The sequence below is a fragment of the Lutra lutra genome, chromosome 11 (assembly GCF_902655055.1).
Source record: "Lutra lutra chromosome 11, mLutLut1.2, whole genome shotgun sequence".
NCBI classification, from domain to species: Eukaryota; Metazoa; Chordata; class Mammalia; order Carnivora; family Mustelidae; genus Lutra; species Lutra lutra.
In genome coordinates, this window is record NC_062288.1 from 28,606,107 (window position 1) to 28,629,439 (window position 23,333).

The 23,333-nt window shown below is 33.3% G+C and overlaps 1 protein-coding gene and 1 long non-coding RNA gene across 9 annotated transcripts in view; one reads left to right on the forward strand and one right to left on the reverse strand.

Annotated features, from left to right (window-relative positions):
* The window catches only part of SEMA3A (semaphorin 3A), a 469,586-nt gene that overhangs the window by 73,904 nt on the left and 372,349 nt on the right, over positions 1-23,333 (reverse strand). For all 7 annotated transcript variants that reach the window (XM_047695665.1, XM_047695666.1, XM_047695667.1 and 4 more), the window contains 2 exons: positions 16,428-16,521; positions 7,307-7,426 (listed from right to left, as the gene is read on the reverse strand). In XM_047695665.1, coding sequence (XP_047551621.1) covers positions 7,307-7,426; positions 16,428-16,521 — 214 coding nt within the window. The remainder of the gene's footprint in view (positions 1-7,306; positions 7,427-16,427; positions 16,522-23,333) is intronic.
* Positions 1-23,333, forward strand: part of LOC125081156 (uncharacterized) — a 63,750-nt gene that overhangs the window by 15,834 nt on the left and 24,583 nt on the right. The gene's annotated exons all lie outside the window — the stretch shown is intronic.

Consider the following 23,333-nt stretch of genomic DNA (forward strand, 5'->3'; position numbering starts at 1 on the left):
CATATTCATTTAAGAATTTCTTAGATTTGGGGCACGTGGGTGGCTGAGGGGGTTAAACATCTGCTCTTGGTCATGATCTCAGGGTCCTAGGATCTGGCCCCACGTTGGGCTCTCTGCTCAGCAGGGAGCCTGCTTCTCCTCAGTCTCTACCTATCTCTCTGCCTACTTGTGATCTCTCTCTCTCTCTGTCAAATAAATAAAATCTTTTAAAAAAAATTTCTTACTTTTTATTTCCTGAAGTATAAGGTGAAGTGGAAGGCCCCATGACAAATATGAACACCTATGTGCTCTTAAGATTCAAAGGTGGAAAGATTAAAATCGATCCAGAGGGTGGTATGGTTAAATGAAAAAGAGTAAATTTGAGGATGACAAACTCTATTTCATTTGAGTGTGTTAGTGTTTAATACTAGAGAAGTTATTTAGGATTAGATGATAAAGAACTTGACAGGCAGCAAAATCTAGATTCATTTCACTTGTAAATTGAGAGACAAACGATTTTTGAATGGGGAATATGAGATAGCCATCGGAGCTGTTATTAGGGAGACATCTGACAACGGTATTTAAAAAGAAACAGTATACATGGCTCATTGTGGGAGGTAATCTTAAAAGTAAATTGTAAATAATAGTTTATTGACTGAAACAAATTTTAATCATCAAAAACTGCATGTAGAATTTCTTTTTGTCCTAAACTTGCAGATTTCATTTCTAGGCATGATTATCTGATTTGGTAATTTTAAAAAATAAACAGCATAATACAAATTCTCAGGAGTCAATATCTCTCCTTAACTCAGATTTAATTTTATCGGGCATATGAAGATTACACCGCAGAAATAGAGTATATAAATGAGAAGACACTTTATCTACATGAAAAGGCAGGTTTCTTTGTAACATTTTCCCATTTTTGGTATTTTCATATTAGCTTTTTAGACATTATAATTAAAACCTTCCTGTCTGAAAGCTTCTGAAATCTACCACTATAGAAGTACGTGTGTCAAGTGGACATTTAATAATACTGCAAACTTATTCTTCTCCCTCAGAGTGATCAAAAGGTAAGAAGTGTTCTGTTTTGTTTTTTGTTTTTTTTCCCCCCAAACTATCCATGCCATTAAAATTCAATGGCATTGCTTGCCGTCATTCAGCTTTATCTGGGTAAAATCCTTTAATTCCCCAGCCCCTGCTGTTGGGGAGCTCTAGGCTCATCACACTTAACCTCTGCCTAGGCTTCTCAGCAAAGAATTTGTTTCAGTCCATTCATAGTTTCAATAGTTGAGCAAGCCACACGCAACTGCACACTGGTCTTTTACCCTGAGCACACTAATCTGATTGTTTTTCCACTCTACAAACTCTGGGTCAACAATCAAGCTGCCGCCAGAAACTAATTAATTTGCAAACAGGCTTCTGTTTTCACAGAGGGAAAGCTTTTGAGAGCCATGTCAGAGAGGCCGGTCACACCATGGTTACACGCATTGTCATGGCATCCACTTCTTTGGGTAAATCTCTTGCTTGATGTCACTGCACACATGAACCCAGATTACCCAGTCAGCAGTAAATCCCTATTGAGACCCAGTGAGCTCTGAATGTAGTGAGTCTAGAAGAGGAAATTGGTATAGACAGGCTCTCTATTCATTAAACTGATGGTAAGACCAAAGAGAAAAATGTTCAAAACCAGAAGAAATAGGGAGCTGGCTTTTACTTAAAAAAATTTCCAAGATACTGTCTCATTTTTCTATATTTTCATAGACTTTAATTTAAAAAGTGGGATTCCCTAAAATAAATGTAATAATTTCCTTAAATGTTACTTTTCTACTTTCACCATTCAGTGATAAATTCTGAAATAAGTGGTTCGAAGTTTGTGGTTAATACGTTGTACTTTTTAGCTTATCACTGAAAAAGTTAACATAGCATATCCTAACAATTGTATTCAGGTACATTGCCTCAGAGGCCTGAAAAAACGAATCACTTCCTAAGCATTGCCACTAATGAGTTAACTTTTATTCCAAAATTTTATTTATTTTTCTTCATTAGTGCTATGTAATTTCAAACAAAATCAGTTAAAAGTGATTATGTTCTTTAGAGAAATGTGACATAGAAAATAGGTCCTCAGAAAAAGAGACCAAATTAAGTTGAATTCTGGTAACTTTGTGGTCCTCATGAAAAGAAAAAGCATATTTAGTGAGTTCATTAAATTTATCATCATTTGGTGAGTAGAATAATTTCATGCTGTGTATTGTTTTTTTAAAAAAATACTTTTGGGAGGTACGCATTATTTATCAGTATGAAAATTTTTCTGGGCAATAGATTCATGAGGAAAAAACCTCAGATAACTATTTGGTTGTGTTTAGGTAGAGATTGTTTTGAACTATTACACACCTATGTTTCAGGATCATTTCAGCAAAAATAACCAAAAATATTATCGTTTTTATTTTTGACTCTTTACATTCATGCCTCAGATGTTTAATGAATACAAAGTATAATTCATAGGAGATGTAATTCAAAAGTTAAAAAAAGATGATATTCCTGCTGCTTTCTCATATGCTATGAAAACCAATAGGACATTTATGGTTGTTGTTGTTTTAAGTGAATGGTCACTTAATTTCTATGATACTCATCTGTTCATATAACTATAAAATAAGGCATCCAAAGGGCTTTTTCTCCCAAGGTCATCAATATAATATTGATGTACTTAAGCCAGAGAAATAATTCAGACTGTTATCATTAAGAAGTCTGACATTATGCAAAGCTAGATAATTCATTTTACTTATAAAAATTTCTAATTGGATACTCTGACAGTTTATGCCTTTAAAGATGGTAGTATAAAAATAGAGCATTGAAAGAGTTATACAAGTGATTTCAGATTATGTACTATGTAATATTAATTTGTGCTCTCATAGATTACTTGCGGTCACACCGCTTGGTTCTATTTTCATAAAAATGTCTTGTGGAGAAACTTGAATCTTTAGAGAACATGAAATATCCTAGTACATGACCACAGAGGAAGCTATCCTGATTCCAAAGAGGGCAGGCCATCCTGGTATGAGTGTTACAAGTGAGAGGAAGTGGAATGATGACTTGCATGCCATTTCAATTATAGAAAAAAGCAAGTGGGTTGGTCTATCCACAGGCACGATCCTTTTAGGAAATTCCACTAAAAGAAAACAGGTCTTCCTGAAATGAGTGGGAAGGCCTCACACTCTGAGCACTGTAATTAGGTCTGTTTGTGTTCACTGGGCCTTGGCTCTCTCAAGGATCCATGTGGTTTCATATATTAAACCTGACTCTGACTGCCCTTTCACCCTGACTCAAATAAAATAACTCACAGAATGAATCTGACAAATCTTCCTAAGCATGTTCCACCCAATGGATGTGGGATAGAGGATACAGAGTAAATTCACAATTATTAAGTGCTTACTCTATGCCAATCATTCACTTAGTAGTTTTTACACATTATCATGTGGTCAGTTTTCCACACCTATAAGAGGTTAAGTAATATTATAATTCCATTAAAAGGAGTCAATGTGATGCTTTGTCTTACTCCAAAGACCAGTCTTTCCTCCATATCACATTGCATCCCAGCATTAGTCCAAGACAAGAACAATTTGGAAATAGTGTCCATCAAGAAGAAAAATAAATGTAGGTTAGCCATCCATCTGCTCTAATGAATGGCTAACATGTATAAGAACTAAGTGGTATTTACATATTAAATGTTAAGAAATCATTATTATAACAGAAACATAAACTTATTTGCTTCCTTACTATGAATATATAGAGAACAACTGTACCTAAGTTTCACAGTGTTAGTAAGCTGAAATTGGAATTGAAGTTTAAATGAAGTTAAAATGACGTAATATTAAGTGAATTTCTAATACACAAGAAAAACAGTGAATTCAGGCACATCATGTCAAACACATATAAATACATTTTCTGAAATCAAAAGTTGTTCTAAGAACTAGTAACCTTAAACCAGGGTTTAAAAAATTTAATTAAAAATTTTTTAAATTTATTTTTTAAAAAGCAGTTATGTAAAAGCCAACAGATTCCATCTCTCTTCTGTTTCTTCATCTAAAATTGTTACTCATTCCTAATTTTTCCTGTTAAAATGAAGCTAAATTTAAACCTTGACTGATAATATTATAAAAATATAAATTTTAGTGATTATGAAAATAGTGAAATTAAAAATATCAAGATAGTTAAGATCTAATTCTAGGCAAATGATTTTGTTTTTTTCTTTAGCAGGAACAAAAATTAAAAGTCATCTAAAATAGGTCAACTGATTCATCCAAAATAATTGAATAGGTTTGAACTGATTTGAGAAAAGTCACTCCTGTGCCAAAATTAATTTTAACAGCCCCTTTCAAAAAGGGGCTATTAAAATAGACCTTTCAAAAAGTACCTTGCTAGTATTTATTACTTCTGGCAGCACAAATGATTGTGTAGTCTATGCTGATGCCTCAAACTCATTTATTTTATGCATGAATATGTAAACATTATGCTTCCAATTTTATTCTGGAATGGCATTTAATTTCAGGAGGCTTGTGATTCACACAGTCCCTTGGTTCTCTCTCCAATGTGTCTGCATCCTCCCTCGTGCAGCAGTTCTGGTTTCTGCACCCTGTCAAATGTAACCTTTGTGCTAATTTGGTAAAATCAGTTCTCACGTTTAGTGCTGAGAGACTGATAACTGAATTCTCAAATGAACTACACATTTGCAAGATGAAGTACAGAGCTGTGGACAATGACTGCTTTCCCACAGTGTAAATTCTTCAGATTCAGCTGTCAACATCTAAGTGTGCAACACAAAAGCAGCTTTAACTTGATGACTCTTTTCCTCCAAGGCCATAAAAATGAAATGGATACTATACTCTCCTTTATGTTATTCCATCTTCTTGGATTTTCTTTTGGATGGACAGTGAAAGCCAGTATGCCCTTTAGAGTTCTTAGTAGATCAAAGTCTCCTTCTTTCTGAATAAAAACATTTTCCCCTCCTACATAAATATTTCAGTTTGAGAACAGACCAGATAGCAATGTTAAGAGTTCCCCCCCCACACAGATTTTGACTCCATACAAAGTTTAATAATTTATAGAAGATATTTTAAAATTGTTCTCTGCAATTTTGTTGGAGCATGGCTCTCGTATAGTTTTGCACACATAGTTTTATGGTGATCTCAGCATCTTTTCTTTTCCTTGGTGAGGTCTCTAATTTTTCATATGGTCACCTACTATTCCTCCTGAACCCCCCAGCATGGGTATTTGATTCTGTGTCCAGACCCTTCTGATTACCACAGTGTTTGTACTCAATTATGAATGATCATTTTTTAAAAATTTATTTATTTGATAGAGATCACAAGTAGGCAGAGAGGCAGGCAGAGAGAGAGAAGGGGGGGGAAGCAGGCTCCCTGCTGAGCAGAGAGCCCAATTGGAGGCTCAATCCCAGGACTCTGAGATCATGACCTAAGCCGAAGGCAGAGGCTTTAACCCACTGAGCCACCCAGGCGCCCCTATGAAAGATCTTATACATCATCTGCATTTAAGATACAATGGGGAAGTGATGTCAAGCTCTCTGGACACCTGGCAGAGCAAGAAATGAGGGAAGCTAAGAGAAGTGGCACTCTAAAGAGAAAGGGGTATTTAACAGTGAGAAATACTGCAAGAGATAGTATCCAAATGGACATACTAATTATAAAACAGGGTACAGAAAGTTATTTGTGTCTTTTGGAGAAGCAGCTCCCTGGGCTCAAACTCAGGTTTAAAGTGGCTAATGGTGCTGAAAATATTGAGGAAACAAGATTCTAACCAGACTATGGACTTAGACACACAGGGATTTTACATCATACCAGGATTAAAGGAAGAATTTGGATAGAATAGATGAGCAAGTTTTCAGGTCAGGGGAAGAAATCAGAGAAGGAGAGAGAGAAAGACAGCAAAGAAATGTACATTGGGTAAATTTATGATAAAACAATAACATTAAGAGCAAAGGCAGAGTGGTCAAACATGGAAGGTCAGAGGCACACCATTCACACTAATACATAAATAAGAGGATGATCAGAAATGTTGTAGGAGGGCAGAGAAGTTGGCTGAGGTAATTTGAAGTATGTTTTATGTTTTGAATAGTCACTTTACAGTATGAAAATATATCAGAACAAAAATTATCACAGACAACTCATGGTCTTCTGAAGTTTCAGCAAGATTCCCAGAAGTATGATTTTTCTCTAACAAACCAATGAAAGAGAGAGGTGATAAAAGGAATTCTGGGTACCCCAAAAGGGAAGGAAAAACAAGTGTGGCAGAAGTTCAAAGAATGAGATATTCAAGCATCTTACTGAGAACATAGACGGACTCTAATCCATGAGCTCTATCCTTATTAATGAGGCAGGTGAAACCAGGTAAAAGTTCATAGATGGCAGATTAGGGTCTGGACAGCTTTATTTCATAAGACTAAAGACAGATATATATGGAGATAGTTAATAAGAAAAACATGACAATATTGTGGGGGCCATTATAAAAATCTTAATAAATGCGTGAGTAATAAAAAAAATCGAACTCTACATAGAAGAATAGATTAGGATTACTAATATGAATGAAAATGTTATTTATTTTAGGCATATACATTATACATTTTGAACATTTGCTCCTCTATTAAATTTATTTATATACTAAAAAGAGAAAGGCAGTAAAAAATCTATTTGATCAAGTTGAAGCCAGTGCCTGAAGTTCAAGAAACTGGGTTCCTGCTCCAAGTCTTTCATTACTAGGTTACAGATAATCTTAGATAAAATATTGGTTTTATTTCTCTCACCTAAACAAACTGAGAGAAGATATTAAAAAGATCAAAAGAGAATCAAATGAAATCATATAAAAATCCTCTGAAATTCTGAAAACATTTTCAACATAATGTTATTAACACTACAATCTGTTTAAACGTTCAAGAATGTGTATGACGCTCTCAGGGCAATATGAGAGGTGTGGGGGAAAAAAATACTACATCATGAGATTTGTTGTGGTATCTGTGTAAGACAGGACCGGTAAGCCATTATCTGTTTCCGTTGCCTCCCTTCCGCAGCTCTAGCCCAGATCTATTTCTTTCCACAGTTAACTACTGAGAAACTTCAATTCTGGCATGAAACAAATATTTTCCTGAGTTTTTAATCTCGTTTTTCTCGTCTTCCCCTGTTTTCTCACACCCACAGTCATGAATCACCACCATGAGTTCAATTGCACACTAAGTCTCAAGTCACAAGGAAAGCTGTCCATGACAAGTACAGTTACACATGTTATGTAACATGCCTGGGCCCTGGCCCGCACCACCTACCATTGAGCCACCTGGAATCATGCTGCTCTGTCCTAATTGGATGGTGGTGCCCGAGAGTTCTGAAGATCGCAAAATCGCGCCCCATAAAATCAGCTGCAGTCCCGGAGTATAATTCTCCATCTGTGTTGTGACAAAATAAAAGCAGGTACACATCCTTTAATTAAATTAAGGAAAGAAAAAACACACAAAATAAGTTTCATGTAAAGACCCTAAGAGAAAGAGAAACACTTTCTGCATCATTAAGCAGTTATTTACTTTTATCCTATGTCTTTCTTGAAAGTATTTTAGTAAATGCTTACTAAGTATCTGACTACTCATTAAGAACTTTGTAAAATGAAGTAAAATATGATTTCAGGGATATTACTAAAACATAACATTTATTCCTTTCTACATTATGTGGACAAAAGAAAAAAGGTATACTATATTCATTACATTTTTATATGTGTAAAGCTTTTGCACTTCTAATATCCTTATTTATTAGGGTAAGATCCCACCATAAAATATTATTTATAGTTTTTATTTTAATGGAAATTAAGTTTTCACAATATATTTCCTTTTTAGTGGTATCTGAGTAAGATTTTGCAATACTTTAGCAAGGACTAATATTTTCCTCCCCAAAACTGTTTTCTTGCTTTTTTTTTTTTAATTTTATTATTTTTTTTCAAGATTTTATTTATTTATTTGACAGAGTGAGAGAGCACAAGCAGGCAGAGCAGTAGAGGGAGAAGCAGAAGCAGGCTCCCCACCGAGCAGGGAGCCCGATGTGGGGCTCGATCCCAGGACACTGGGATCATGACCTGTGCTGAAGGCAGTCGCTTACCAACTGAGCCACCCAGGCACCCCCTGTTTTATTGCTTTTTATTTTTGAATATATCAAATGGGAAAAATGTTCTAACTGACTATAAGTCATCACATAGTCTTATAAAAGAATTATGTCTGGCATCTGCCTGACTCAGTCAGGAGAACATGACTCTTGATTTCAGGGTCATGAATTCAAGCCCCATGTTGAGTGTAGAAATCTTACTTAAATAAGTACAAGTAAAAAATGTTAAAAAAGGAGGAAAGTCTGAAGAGGAGGAAATTTTCACAAATACAGGTCATAATCACCATAGTTAAAGATTCTACTGTGTTTCTTGATTCATTTCTACTTAAATTATTTAATATTTAATTAAACTAATATTTAATATTATTTAATTAATATTTAATTAAACTCTAACTCCAGGTCAGAGTTTAATAATGGAGGACTCACAGTGACCAGGTTAAAAGGAAAAGGAAAAGGAAAAGGAAAAAGGGAGGAGAAAGAGAAGTTAATATTTACTGAATACCATTCTGTGTTTGCAGGGCAGCTAGGCAGTAACTTGACACTTTCAAATTATCTCATTTAGTTCTGTCAACAACCCCATGATGTAAATGTTATCCCTATTTCATAGCTCGAGAAACCCAAGGTTGCTCAGTTGATGACCAGGAAAGTAAGGGTGAAAGTTCAAGCTCAAGCCTGTTTAATCCCAATCCTTTTACACTAAACCATACCAGCTCTTAATAAACTGGAGGTTGTAAAAATTACATTTTCTTTTTTTTTAAAGAAAAGTAGTCCTCTTATTTCATCCATGAAACACATTATTGCCTGCTTACCGATAGTGAATTATCAGCAAAATGAAACAATTAAAAAATATAAATATAAAATTTTCCTCTAAATAATCTACCATAATGATAGTAAAATTAATATTATCTTGTTGGTCATTTGGGTTAAGTTAATGTTTCTGTATTCACTGATTTGAAAAATAATCAGAAAATAAAATAGGAGTAGATAAATTATAACTTAAACATTTGTATAACACTATCATTTCCAAAGGATTTTCATATTTATTAGATAAACTGAAAAAAAAACTTCCTGTGCATCTTTAAGCATAAATGCCTTTGGGAAAGTCTTGTTAACTGATTTCTCATGTGATATTCTTTGTTCATACCCTCACTTCTCACTTACAGATAAAGGTTTTATAATGAAAATAGACATTCTCAGTGATCCAACTCAATCAATTCCTTTGGTAGGACCTGTGGTTCTCTAATGTGTCTGAATGCACCAACCTTTGGAGAATGTCCAAGGCAGTGGAGAAGAGCTAAGCAGAGTGAATCACTACACAACTCCAAGGTCTAGCTTGAAATATTAATAAAAAGATACCTTTTCTTACAAATGAGTTTTAAGACACTGATCATTTATTTTGGATTGCTGTGACTCAGGGCAAGTAAAAATAGCACTCTGACAATATAGTAAGTACAAAGTAGTACATAAATGAATGGTACTCTATTACTCTAAATTGTCATAGTATTTTGGGATTCAAAAGCATCTTGTGTTCTCTTTACCTAATTAATTACCAAGTTCAAATTTGACCTGCTTTCATCATAATATGCTGCAATAACATTTTATCTGCCAAGGTAAAAAAAAATAAACATTTTCTAAAAGCACAAAAATGCTATGAATAAGCCGTAAATTTCAAAGGTACTTTGAAATATGTAAATTCCTACTGTCTCCTTAATTTTAACTTATTTTCAATTGCTGTAACACTTTTAGTAAGGTTGATATTATATCTTTTTATAAATAATTTATAAATATATGTAACGGATTTCTAAACTTCAGGTAAATTATTTTTCTTGATCTGTGTGAATAATAGGCCCCTAGTTAAAAATGTGTTGTAAAAGCAGCCTAAAATTTTAATACTAATTTCAAATATTTTAATGTTGCACATCTACCATAGGATGCCTTGAGTCCTCTTTACCTTGAAAAATCAAAAGTATTAAATTATTAGTTTAACCTCATTGCCCTCTCAATGACGTGTTAGGTTATGAAAATCAGGAAATGTGAAAAGAGAATCACGAAAGGAGACAAATGGACAATTTCATACCAGAGCGTAGTCAGACAGAACATGCCTAACAGGAGGTATAAACAGAAACAGAAGAGTAAAGAATGTCATTTTTTTTTTACTTCTCTGTGAGATTTTTTACTATATAACTGGAAATTAGACTTAGTCCCTTTCCTCTATTTCACCCAAACTTTTTTTTTTCTCTTGCTTTAGCATGAGTAAAATCCATAATTACACTTGTTATTACATATAAACTCTATGCAGGGGAGATTCGGAAATAACAAATCAACACCAAAAGCAACTATTATTTGGACACATATAAGTATTTGTTTCTCTTATTAATTTATACACTTGTTTTATAACTTATACTTTTTTCATTCATTTCCATATAAGCAAGGCAAAAATCAATATAAATGAAGACAAAAGCAGAAAGTTTGATTCTGCTTTTCTTTTGACAACAGATAAGTAGGTTATTTAGAGAGAGTTCTTCAGTAGGAAAGCTATTGATCAATTTATTATGAAAACAGAATTAAAGAACTGACTTAGACACCAATGGAAGTTTTCAGTTTAGGCACTGGTTGTCTCCAATCATAAGAAATTCCCTCCCACCTGACTATTACTTTTAGTAAGAGTCAATGTGATTTTTGGGAGCTGTAGGGGCACCAGACGATTAAGTGGCCATGAAAGGTACATTCTCATATTGTCAATGCTCACTATCAGTAACTGTTTTTTATATGAGGCCTTAAACCAGACCTTCTACAGAGGTATCTATAGGATTCTTATCAGGGATGAATGCTCCACAGAAATTGTAGGACATATTTGTTATTACACCCAAATGTACAGGTGATAGAATATCCTACTTTTGCATTCTCATAAGCAAATAAATTATAGTCAACTTAGAATGTGCTTTATTTAATATACTTATAAATTTCCATCATGGATTAAAGAGTTAGTACATTCTGTGACTATGTAAAATGATCTAATGATAAGTGAGTATAAGAAATTTACTATATCTCAGTTGGCTTATTTTTGGAGAACAAATATGTTTAACAAAAAATGTCTACTTGTCAAACTTCTCTTGAAGTTCCTAGGTCATTTATGAAGTTATCAAATTATATGTTGATTCTTGGGCATAATGCTAATTTTCCGGTTTCTTGAAAAAATCTGAAGTATTAGATAAATGTATCCTACAATGATTCAAATAGCATCATAGTTAAAATGCATACTTCTGGTTTTCTATATATACTAAGCTATAGTGAAAGAAAATATGACATTTGTCCAATTTTATTAAACTGATGGTATAAATATGTTCAAGGAATTGTTATATATATCAAAAAGTGGCTGTGGATACTCTATCCAACAAAGTTTTTAGTCTCTTCACAACAGACACCACATAGCAAGTTTGATGACTCAAAAATAATACATCAGACCAAGAAAAATTAGTGCTGACAGATGTAACTAAGTATCTAAAAATTATCAAATATGAAGTTTGTATTTGAGTACTCTGCCATTCTTTCTTAACTGTAAGATTTCTAACCTATCTCTATGGAAAGCATTCTTTACTGAGATGAACAAAGAGTTTAGTGAAATGCATTTCCACCATGGCAGAATTACCTGAGAAGCATGTGTTAAAAACAAAAGTTCATATGTACTTCTGGACTTTATGTTCACAGCTCAAATGTTCACAGCTAAAAATGTGGCTTAGATCAGTTACTGTATTGGATTGCAATTCCTAAGAAGGGTGTGGTAAGAAGTAGAAGGTGAAAAAAAAAAAAACATTTCCTGATGAAATCACAGCATTACTAACACAGGTGTAACGTGTGACATGGATGTTGAGCAAAAATCAAACAAACCTAAGGACAAGCCATTATGTTGTTAACACCTTGAGTAAATTCCACTCACAGAGTAGAGGAGTAATTAGAAACAGAGAAAAATGAATTTATGTCTCTCTCTTGCACACAGATTATACACACTCTCACACAAACATGCACACACATGCAGGGCATGGATGAAATCCATTTCTTGAGAATGGAAGGGTATGGGAATAATTTTACATTTTTACATCTATTGGGCATCTTCTCTGTACCAATAAATATAATATGCTGGCCTTCTTACTTATGTTATCCTTTTAAACTAATATTTTTTTAGTTTACATGTGCACATGGTACAAAATTAAAAATATAAAGTTAATAAGGTACCAAATCTCTCTCTCAGACTCCTTTATAGCAACCACTGTTATTTTTTTTTCTTGGCTTCTACTTCTACATACATTCCAGAAATATGTTAAGTACCCAAACATGATACGTTATTAAATTGTCTTAACTTTCACAACAAACTAGGGGAATCAGCATGGCCATGCCATTTTATGTATAAAGAAACCGAGGTTCAGGGAGGTTCAAATAATATTCTCAATAATAATTAATTAATTTAGGGAGTATCTCATGTGATCTAATACCAAGTAAGAGCATATTCTACTGTTAAATTATTTTTTTTTCCTGAGGCAAGGCAGAATTCTATCTTGGGGAAATAGACCATAGCTAAAGTCCTAGACTGCTGAAATAGATTTCAACAATATTACTCAGTGATAGGTTATTTCTAAATTATTAGCACTACAATGCCTGGGGAACAAAACAATGAGGAAACAAAAATACTTTCAAGTTGACTACACCTTTCACATCATGAAAATGTGAGATGACAATTAGTGTGGAAAATATAAGATATTATTCTTGTGTCCAGACCTGGTATTTATTCTGAGTAGGGGAGAAATTATTTTTAATAAAGGATTTTTAAACAAAGTCATTACAATTAAAATATTTACAGGTGGATGAAACAAGACATACTTAAAAATAAATACCAATAATTTCATACTGACAAAATGATTTTTATTAAGGGACATTTGAAAAACTAACCTTACTAAGGAGATTTATTTTGTAAAATTTTTAAATTTAAATTCAATTAGCCAAAACATAGTACACTAGTTGCAGATGTAGTGTTCCAAAATTCATCAGCAGTGTATAACACCCAGTGCTCATCATATCATGTGCCCACTTAATGTCCATCACTAGTTACCCCATGCCTCCATCCCCCTACCCTTCAGTGACCCTCAGTTTGTTTCCCAGAGTTAAGAGTCTGTCATAGTTTGTTTCCCTCTCTGATTTCTTCCCATTCAGTTTTCCCTCTCTTCCCTGATGGTCCTCTTAAAACTTAGGACATGTTATAGGATTTGGAGACTTAATTTAGTAGCTATGCACTGCTCAAGAAAGAATCCGTATTTTCTGAGGTCATCAGCTTACCCCATGGCAATTTGTTTATATTCCAGTTAGTTAATATACAGTGTACTATTAGTTCCAGGAGTAGAATTTAGTGACTCATCACTTACATATAACACCAGTATTCCTAGTGCCCTCCTTATATCTGTGACTTATAATGATGTGTCAGTGTTGGTTCAACACTTAGAACAAATGTACCATATGGTGGAGGAAGTGGATAATGGGGAAGCCTATACGAGTGGGTGTGGGGGATATATATAATATCTCTGATATCTTCTTCTTTTCCTGTGAACCAAAAACTGCTCTAAAAAGCAAGTCTATTCAAAAAAATTAATGATAAAAAAACTATGGCATTTTGAAAAGTTATACTAAGCATTGATAAATTTCATTAATTTTTAAGCTGTCATCTGGATTGAAAGCTTATTAGTGGTTGAAACTGCTTAATAAGGGGCTGACTGATGATATAAAAAGTAGCTGCTGTGAAGACTCCTCTAACCAGTTTATACATGGTTTGAGTCAAACATGAAATTTTATTTCCCAGTATTGGGGAAGGAAACAGCCCAGAACTACCTTAAAAATTTCTCTTATGTGATGAGATGAGGAAAATACATGCAAAATCTCTTGGGCACATAGGCTTTCCCAATAGCCATTCTCAAACATTCAATGCACAATCTGTATATTTCAGAGACACCTGTAATTCCTGTATGTAGAAGTTTGGGAAGTGCTATAGAGAGCACTTATGTTAAAATAAAAACAAAAAAAAACTCTATCAAATGCTTTTTAAAACAGCATAAGAGAAAATGACAAGAAAAACTCAACAAAGGGAATTAAATGTACTACGAGAATAAGAATTTATAGCCTAGTTACAAAGAAAGAAGGTAACAAACTCAGTTCTTGAATTAAAATGATGTCGCAGATATTTTGAGGGATTTTACAAGGTCTAGTGTGACGTGTTCTTTTTTTGTATCTTGCTATCCAGCTGATTCAGAAATTAATTTATGTTGGCTTGAATAATTTTCCTTGTCAAGAAGCACCAAACACATCTAAAAGTTACCCAATTATTTTACAGATTGGATAGGTGAAGTCTAGACTTGCATTTAAAAGCTGCCTTTTTTTTTTTTAAGCCACACATCCTTTTCTTGACTCATGAAACTTCCCTCATTCTCTTTTCCTTTTCACAAACTTATACAGCTTTTTCAAAGAAGTTCTAATATAAAACCCAAACTATGGAGTTTCATATTCTTTGTGGCCTTTGTGTGGTTGCATACCATATGAACTATGTAATACTTACTTGTCATCATCCTTTCTCAATGGAATATTAAAATAAATAATCAAGCAAATCCCCACTGAGAAACATACCACAAATTAAAGCTGCTTTAGGCATAATTTAACATACTGCTTTTTGAGGAATATCTATCTTTTTTTTATTTTTTTATCCAGTATGCAATTTAAGTAAGTATAGGCTGCAAGTTTGAGCAAGGTAGAACTCCTCCCTTTTGTTTAAGACAACTTTCACATTTCTGTGTGTGCACTTAAGGAAGTCATCCACATGTAATCACTAGGCCATCTGTGAATAGGTAAATTATAAGTGTGCTGCATTCGCTGCATTCCTTCAGGTCTTAAACTTTTGTTAAAAAGCTCCGTAAATGGATCAAATGGACTGAAATTGTCTACATCTGAAAAGCAATAGAGAAGATAATTCATGTTGTAATGTTCTTATTCTTAATAGAAAAGAGATCAGTGAAACAGTGGTAAAGTAAACACTAGAGAATACTGGAAAAATGTATCTTCATACTTAATGCTGTAGTCAGTATGACTAGAGTTTATTTTGTTAAGTAGAAAAAAGTTATTTTTAAAATCAAAAGATTGGCAAAACTGAACTTAGGACACCATCAAATAATAACCTATATTTCCTTTTTAAAAAAAATCTAGATTTCTTATGCAAAAGTCAATTAGAAATTTTATACTCCATAAGTTTCACTATTTTTTATTATCAAATAGTTATTTACTACATTTTCTAGAAAAGAGGGAAAAAAAGAAAAGGAAATAAAAGTTATATAATCTCTACATGATCATACAGAAAAATATATTCTGGAATAGAGTAATGACTCAGAATCTTTTGTGTTTTTCATTGTTGGTATGCCCAAAAGCTAAAAGAAAAGAAAAAAAGGATAATTGTCTAATGATGTATCACTTTTCGTGTGTTTATTTAACATAGTCTAAAGGTGATTAAAAGTATGTGGAAATAATTCTTTATCTTTCAATACAGATTAAAGTTTTCTCCTTCTTCTGCTTGCTTCTATCTTCCTATTTCCAACCTTTAGAACTATGACTAAGCATTTCCTCCCCAGCTACATTGTTGAAGGAAAAAAAGAAGACAATCAGAAAAGAAGATGGTTATAAGAATGTGTAGAGGAAATACATTAAGTGTTTTTGTTACATTAAAAAAAAAACAACTAAAGTTAAAAAACAAAGATGAATACAGAGGCCCTTCATTAACTCAAGTAACACAATAGGGTCTCTGCCAATTGTACAACCATTAAAACTGATTGTGCTGATTAAGTTGTCTAAATGTTGAGAGTATGACAAATCTTGTAATGACACTGAATAAGATAGACTGAGTATCATTCTTGCCTTCTGACTTGTCAAAATTCCCCCTGGAAACACCTCTTTCATAAAATGAAAACCAAAACCATTTTCTCTCAGAATATAAATTTTAAAGTTCTAGTGGGGATGTAAACTGATTGAGCAGGCAATTTTAAAGACACTTATTAAACCACTTTGATTAAAAAGAATCACAAAGTAGAGAGTGTAAAAACCAAAACAGCATTTAGTGTGTTTTCTTCATTTTCAAAATATTTGAAAATACCTCAACTGACACCCTCCTAAGATAGTTTGTGATTAATAATGGAAAGTCTTGATATATAAAAAGGAACAGCAATCTGGTTATTATCTATAGAAAATGCACTGTTTAACTGATTGTTGACTACGCACCTATTAAAAGGGATGCTGTCAGCAGTTTAGGGTCATACGGACTCTTCCCACGGCCATTTTCAAAATGTGAGTCCTCCAGCTTAAAAATGTTATCCTGTAGAGAAGAAAACAAAGGGCTGAATATATTTATAAGAGGAAATATGCTAACATACCTGTTAATCAGAGAGAGGTTGAATACTCATGTCCATCATCCAGGGATATTATTTGGTAAACTTTAGAGATGGCAAAATTACCTAAGGAAATTAAAACCAACTATTACTGCCAAAATATTCTTAGCTTGGTGATTTTTGTAACATTTAGCATATTATAAGTAATAATGTATAAATGAACTCCAAGGAATAAGACATGTCATAATAAGAATAGAGTGATCATCTTATCACATAAGTATGCCAAGCACAACCCTAATGGCTCTTGAAAGGAGAGAATTTTATATTTAAATGACTCTTTTTCTTCCTCCACAAACAGGAAAAAATGCAATCCGCTATATTAGATCTAACAAAATACACTATTTTACTTTTCCCTATGGACCTTCCAGAAGGAAATGCTAAATAGCCACAGCAGTCACATCCCCACTCTATCATTCCTACAACTTTCCTGTTTATATGCTTCTCAAGCATTTTCAAATTACTCAAATTAGAAGGTGGGAAATACCTGAAAACTATCTTTCTCAATTTCTGTAAATGTGAAATATCAAACTGGATGTTAGGGGAGGTAGGCCTGGAGGAAGTGTCATCAGAACAACAGCACAGAGGTGACACATTTTTATCAGGGGAAAATCTGCTCAGCTGAGGCTCACGTACCCAGAAACTGGAGTGAACACCTGACTACCTGACTACAGAAATAAACACAAGTACCAAGGTAGAAAGTATTCCAGAAAGCTCTGCAACAGAAGCCTTAAGAAGGAAATAGCTAACTCATGACAGAGACCCTGTTTTCAGAATGCATCAAGCTACTGAAAAGCAATGTCTATGTGAGAGCAGAGTAAATTGGGGGAAGGGGTCATTTCTAAGCACTCTTTTTAGAACCAAGTTCTCTGTGAATTAATTAGGTCAGAATATATATGCTTTTTCCAGTAGCACATTAACTTGTCCACAGACCGAAATAAAATAGCTTTTTTGGCAATTTCTCTACTATTCATATAAAGTATTTTCCATCTCCTTAGAATAATAAAGGGTGTTCATTTTATGGTCAATAAGGATAACTTTCTTTAACATTTAGTAATTCTGATGGAGCTAATGGCAGAGGTTCAAATTATGACTCTTAAAATTCATTTGAGTTAGGGAAGAAGAGTGCAAAAGGAAACAAACCAAAAGCATTCTCCATCTTTATTACTGTGAGTGAGAATTACTGATTTTATCCTTTGCTCGCAATGGTTCTGTATCGGTAATTAGCTATCCCAGGGCAATGATGGTCCTTCAGCTGAGTTCTGAAATTTACAGAGCACAGAAATTTATGAGGTTTCTCAGAACTGTGCTAAGTTGTAGTGGGAAGGGCAGTGAGTCAGAAGTCAGGCCCGTTTGGGCCAAGGATTAGCTCTGGTTCTTTGGTCACCAATTAATCTCTCTGAGCCTTAGGTCTTTAAAAGTCAATGCCAATAGGGTATTTAACTTCCCATGTTTATTATAAGGATTAAAGAACTGAAATAAAGCATTTTTAAAGCAGCACAATAAAAGATGAACACTATTTTTACTCTAATTCTGTTCACATAACCACTATAACAAAAGAATATGAAAATTTGACACATAGTGTTATCATTATTGTTGTAAGCTTTCCTAGCATAATCTGAAATATAACTTTAAGACAGTTATGTAAGTAACTAAATTTTAAACTTGTTAACAAATACAAATTTATCATAGGTACTTGAATATTAAAATGATAATATGAAATGTGACATATGCCAACAAAAAGTACAGAAGAATCTCTTAAGTATTATTTAGATATATTTTGATAAAAATTAGGTAATAATCCAAAAGAAATCGCTCAGCAAAAGATTTTGCTCTAAAAACTCTATTGCTACAAATCACAGAAACTTATTAGAATTTGCATAGGTGATTATCTCTCATAATAAGCAGAGAGAAGTGATGATGTGGTTGAAAATATTGTTTTCAGTATTATTACAAATTTCTTGTCCTTATAAGATATTTTGCAAAACTGACAAAAGATAGAGGAGTTACCCACCAAATATGAGACACTTGATGTCTGGGAACTTGTGTCCAAGTTAATAAGACAATGTCAAGGTAGATAAGTTCTCCCAACCTCATGTTTAATATTTGATTTACAAAGTCAAGGATTAAACTTAAAAGCAGAGAGGTTAAGCATGGCAGTTATGGTTCAAGAGAAGATGAAAAACTACCCTTTGTCATGTGTGTTCAAAGCTGGCCTTTTTGTTTCTGCATTTCCCTTTAAACGTAACTCTTACCCAAATTTCTGGGTAATTCTATATTCTTATATAACTCTACTAAAGAGTAAAGCATTGAATTTCCTTTTCAGCCTACTAATAAGAGAGCCTGGAATAAACATAAATTGATTCCTGAATAGGGACTTAAAAGACATTTCTTACATATGAATGTTTACAGTGTAAAATTTATACCCATTACATACTGTAATGGGGTGCAAAGGTGTTGATATCAGACAGAACTATTATCCCTGGCTCTGCCTTATTAATTCTGGGCCTCAGGGAATTCCTAAATCCTTCTGAAACTCAAATTAGTAATTTCTAAAAAAAAAAAAACCATTAATTTCATTTTTGCATTGTTAATAGTTGCTACGGTAAAATCATTCTTTCCCATATTGATCGGTATCTCTTGTGCCACAGTAGAAATGCCTGCCTGTATTTTCATCAGTGGAAATTAGGAGAGGTGTTTAAAATATTTCTAAATCCCATGGACTCCCAAAAATGCACTGAACATTTTTCTTACCTATAGCTAGACCACAGTCAAATTCAAAAGCTTTCCTGAACAATATCACTAATTATAGTCTGTGTAAAATTTCTCAACTAAAAGAGACTATCCTTTAATATATATGATAAATTCAATATGATTGATATAAACACCTACATTATTGTTCTTGTTATCTTGTGAGCAAGACTTATTAGGTGTGTAAAAATATTAACCCATTGTGAAAAAAACAAAACAGAACAAAACAAGCGTGTTAATATAACTGAATAATAACATCCTATGTTGTCATATGTAACATATCACATAGACAACCTTCTGGCTGGGCTTAGAGGCCTTTTGAAATCTGATTGTTACTCAATAATTTTCTGTTTTAGTGTTAAATAGATCACATGTGCAAGTAATAAGACCAGAAATCCTAAGACCAATGTACACAATTAAACTTCATAGCTTTCTATGTCTTAGTTGGGTTGAAATAATATTCATTTTTAGAAATCCATGAACAAAAATCTAGCTGCATGGATTCTAATTGCTTTAGCAGATACTGTGAGCATATCATATAAGTTATTGAGCCATATTTTATTACATGATTGCATCAGTTTTCAGCAACTATTTTTAGCTTTCAAGACCACTCTTTCCCCTTTGTCTTTTGGATTTCCTGAATGTTATTAGACTGTGGTGAGGTAAGGCATTAGAGGAAATAATAACTGTGCTAATGTCTAATCCAAAGTCTTATAAATTAGAAACCATTGGTGACATCATGGCAATAAATTTCCTAAATCTCAATCTTCCCCAAGTAATAAATTTAGGTAACAAAGTTGTAATTTCAGTTGTGTTATTTAATGATTAAAACATAAATGATGTTTGTAAAAAGAAAGAAAAAAGAGAAAATCCTACATATATATAATAGAATGACCATTTTGGCTGGGAAACCAAATAAAATTAAGTCAAACCGATACATGGACAATATTTAAAAATGTGTATTCTTCTTTTTTTTTTTTTTTTCAAATTGCTCTTTCTCCTCTCTTACTTCACGAGACACACCTTATTTGCCAGTTATATTGAGTTATCAAGTATTCCCTGGTCACACTATGTTTTTTTCTCATCTCTGTTTGAAACCTCTTTCTTCTCTCCTCACCTTTCCTCATCCCTCAACCCCAAGTTGAACTTCTTTTCCTTTAAGAGTAAATTAAAAAGTCTCTTCCTAGCAGAAGTCTTAAGAGATTGCTTCAGATATAATTTATTAGCTTCCTTTGTGCATATCCTAATTAACAATACTACAAGGCAATGACTATACTAGCTTCAGCAAAGATGGGATGTAATAGGATCTCACAGGAAATACTGTGGCATACTCTATTTTGCCCAAAGGAGACTGCTTTTGTGGATCAAATTCATCTGGAATTTACTTTTTCTTAAAAAGGTGACTAGATCTATGTTCCATAATATTATAGCCATGAGCCACATGCAGCTATTTAATTAATTAAAACTAAAGAGTCCATGCCTCAGTTACACTAGCTACATTTCAAGTGCTCAACAGTCACATGAGAATTGTGAATACAGGCCTGCATAGGTACAGACATTTCCATTGTCACAGAAGCTCTACTGGACAATGCAGCTCTAGATCCTAAATCCCAGTCTCTGAACAGTAAAGAATAAAACTGGAAAATCAGGAAGGCCTCCAAGAAAAGAAGATTTGTCATCACATCACAGTCATAGTAAAAAATAATAATAATAATAAATAAAAAATAAATAGAAAAGCTGTTAAATCTACAAGTATGGAATTATACCAAAAAACCCACTTATTTTTATTAACCAGGGTTATACTAAATACATTTTAATGGCAGTACAGATGAATAAATACATGTCCCAAATAGTCGGGTATGTCATTCTTCTTCCATTTGAATCATTTTTCTCTAATGTACACATTTTACTCATTATTTAAAGTTTAGGTCATGATATGCAATCCATTAAATGGTCATTGATTTTCCCCAGCAGAAAAAAATAATTTCTCCCTGGAATTTGCAGAGCAGTCTATTCATACCCTCTTAGTGTCATCTGTTACCTTCAACTTTGATATTCCATGATGCATATGTTCTTTTTTCCCCCTATTAAATTATTTTGAGTTGAGGGAAAGAATCTTATTTGCTATGTATTTTTTTTAAATACTAAAATAGAATTGAGTTAAAGCTCAACGAAAGAATGAGTGAATAAATGAGTGTGTGACTGAGTCAAAGAGGCTTTATAGAAAAACTATATAACAGGAAAAGAAAGGACATAAGCCCCAGACTCAAGGGGCTAATGATTTAAGGATACGACCCAGATGAACACAACTGTGTGTTAGAGGCAGACTATACAATTTAAATATTAAAGCGAGTTTTAAAGTTTGTTTTAGGAAATATCACACTCTTTGACTTTTCTGTATTATTGTGTTATTATTATTGATACTTGTTACACATTTCAAATATGGGATTATTCTTCCATAAATGATAAAAAATAAAACCTAGTCAAAAAGAGTATAACCATACAGTCTTTTTGTTTTTACATGCCATTTCTCTTTAATAATTTTCATTGGGCCTTATTAATAAATACTACACTCTTATTAGAGACATCTTCATTGAGGGTAAAATTACCAGAATGTTCCTTTGTAGAACTTCAAGAATCTTTCTGACCAATGAAACTCTCTCCTGTGTACCCTATCACTCCAGTGTAACCATTCCACTTCACCATTTTGTACTCAACAGAACTTACACCAAGTATCTCCTGGATATAAGCAAACTAGAGGAGCTGTTTGGGCTTGCCAAATGTAATTTTCTACTTATAAAATACATAAATTTCCTACTGGCATTTCATTTTTATATTTTAGAAAGTTTTATGAAGCACTAATATAAAAATTAATATGATAAATACATAGTGATCTGTGATTAAGAAATTTATTTGAAATGTGAAGGTACAAGAAATAACAAAAAAATACATAACAGTAGCACATTATATGCATACAATATTACATGACTATAAAGCTATTTATTTCACTTAACAATGAGCATACACTATCAATGTGTCTTAGTACTTCAAGTAAATTATTTCACTTTAATCTTCAAATGCTTCTATTTTTATACCAGCTTTACAGTTGAGAAACAGACATTTACATAAAATACCCAAAGTCATAAAGCTGATTAGTGGCAGAATAAGGATTTGATAGCAGAACTCTTTCCAAATTGATGTTTTTAACCACTGTATTTAAAAAAATGGGTTTACCACACATAGTATGTTAGAGGTACCCTAAGATGTAGAAACTGGAAGCCACAGGAATTCAAAATGGGGTTAATTTTCTGTTTCAGCATAGGAAAAAGGCTTTATTTGATTTCACACTTGAAAGATGTATTTTGGTGAGAGAGGAGTGTATCTGTGAGCATACATGTGCGTGTATGTGTGTGCATTGGTTGTGGGTGCAGAGGGTCAGAGGAGCTCATCGAGGGCAGAGGAGGAAGGGAGACAGATTATTCTATCCAGGGGAAACAGCATGAATAAAATCCACTCAAAAATAAATTCATATCTGATAAATAACAAAGTCGAACTTAGACAATGAAGGATATATGCATACATTAAGAGATAAGGCTAAAAAATATATTTGGAATCTAACTGGGGAAAGTTTTCTGTGCCAAAATAAGCACTTTAATGTGTATTCAGAAGGTGTCAGTGACACAGTGATAATTTTCGCGGGAGAACAATATCATCAAGGAGGGGCAATATTATGATGAATCGGGCAGTGATGTGCAGGATGATTGAGAGACATCCCTGCCTGGTGGCAGGAAAAGAACCACTGCCATAGTTGGGGAGGGGAGAATTAGGTGTTTTTACACATTTTAGCAGTTTAGAGTATTTTTGTATGCTGTAATGTCGTGTCTTAGTCAAGTTATTTGGTCAAGCTTCTTTGTAGCTCACATTTTTTTAACTTCTTTTGCAACAGAACCCCCTTGCATTTTCCAGCAAAGCTATGGATTCTTTCCTCAAG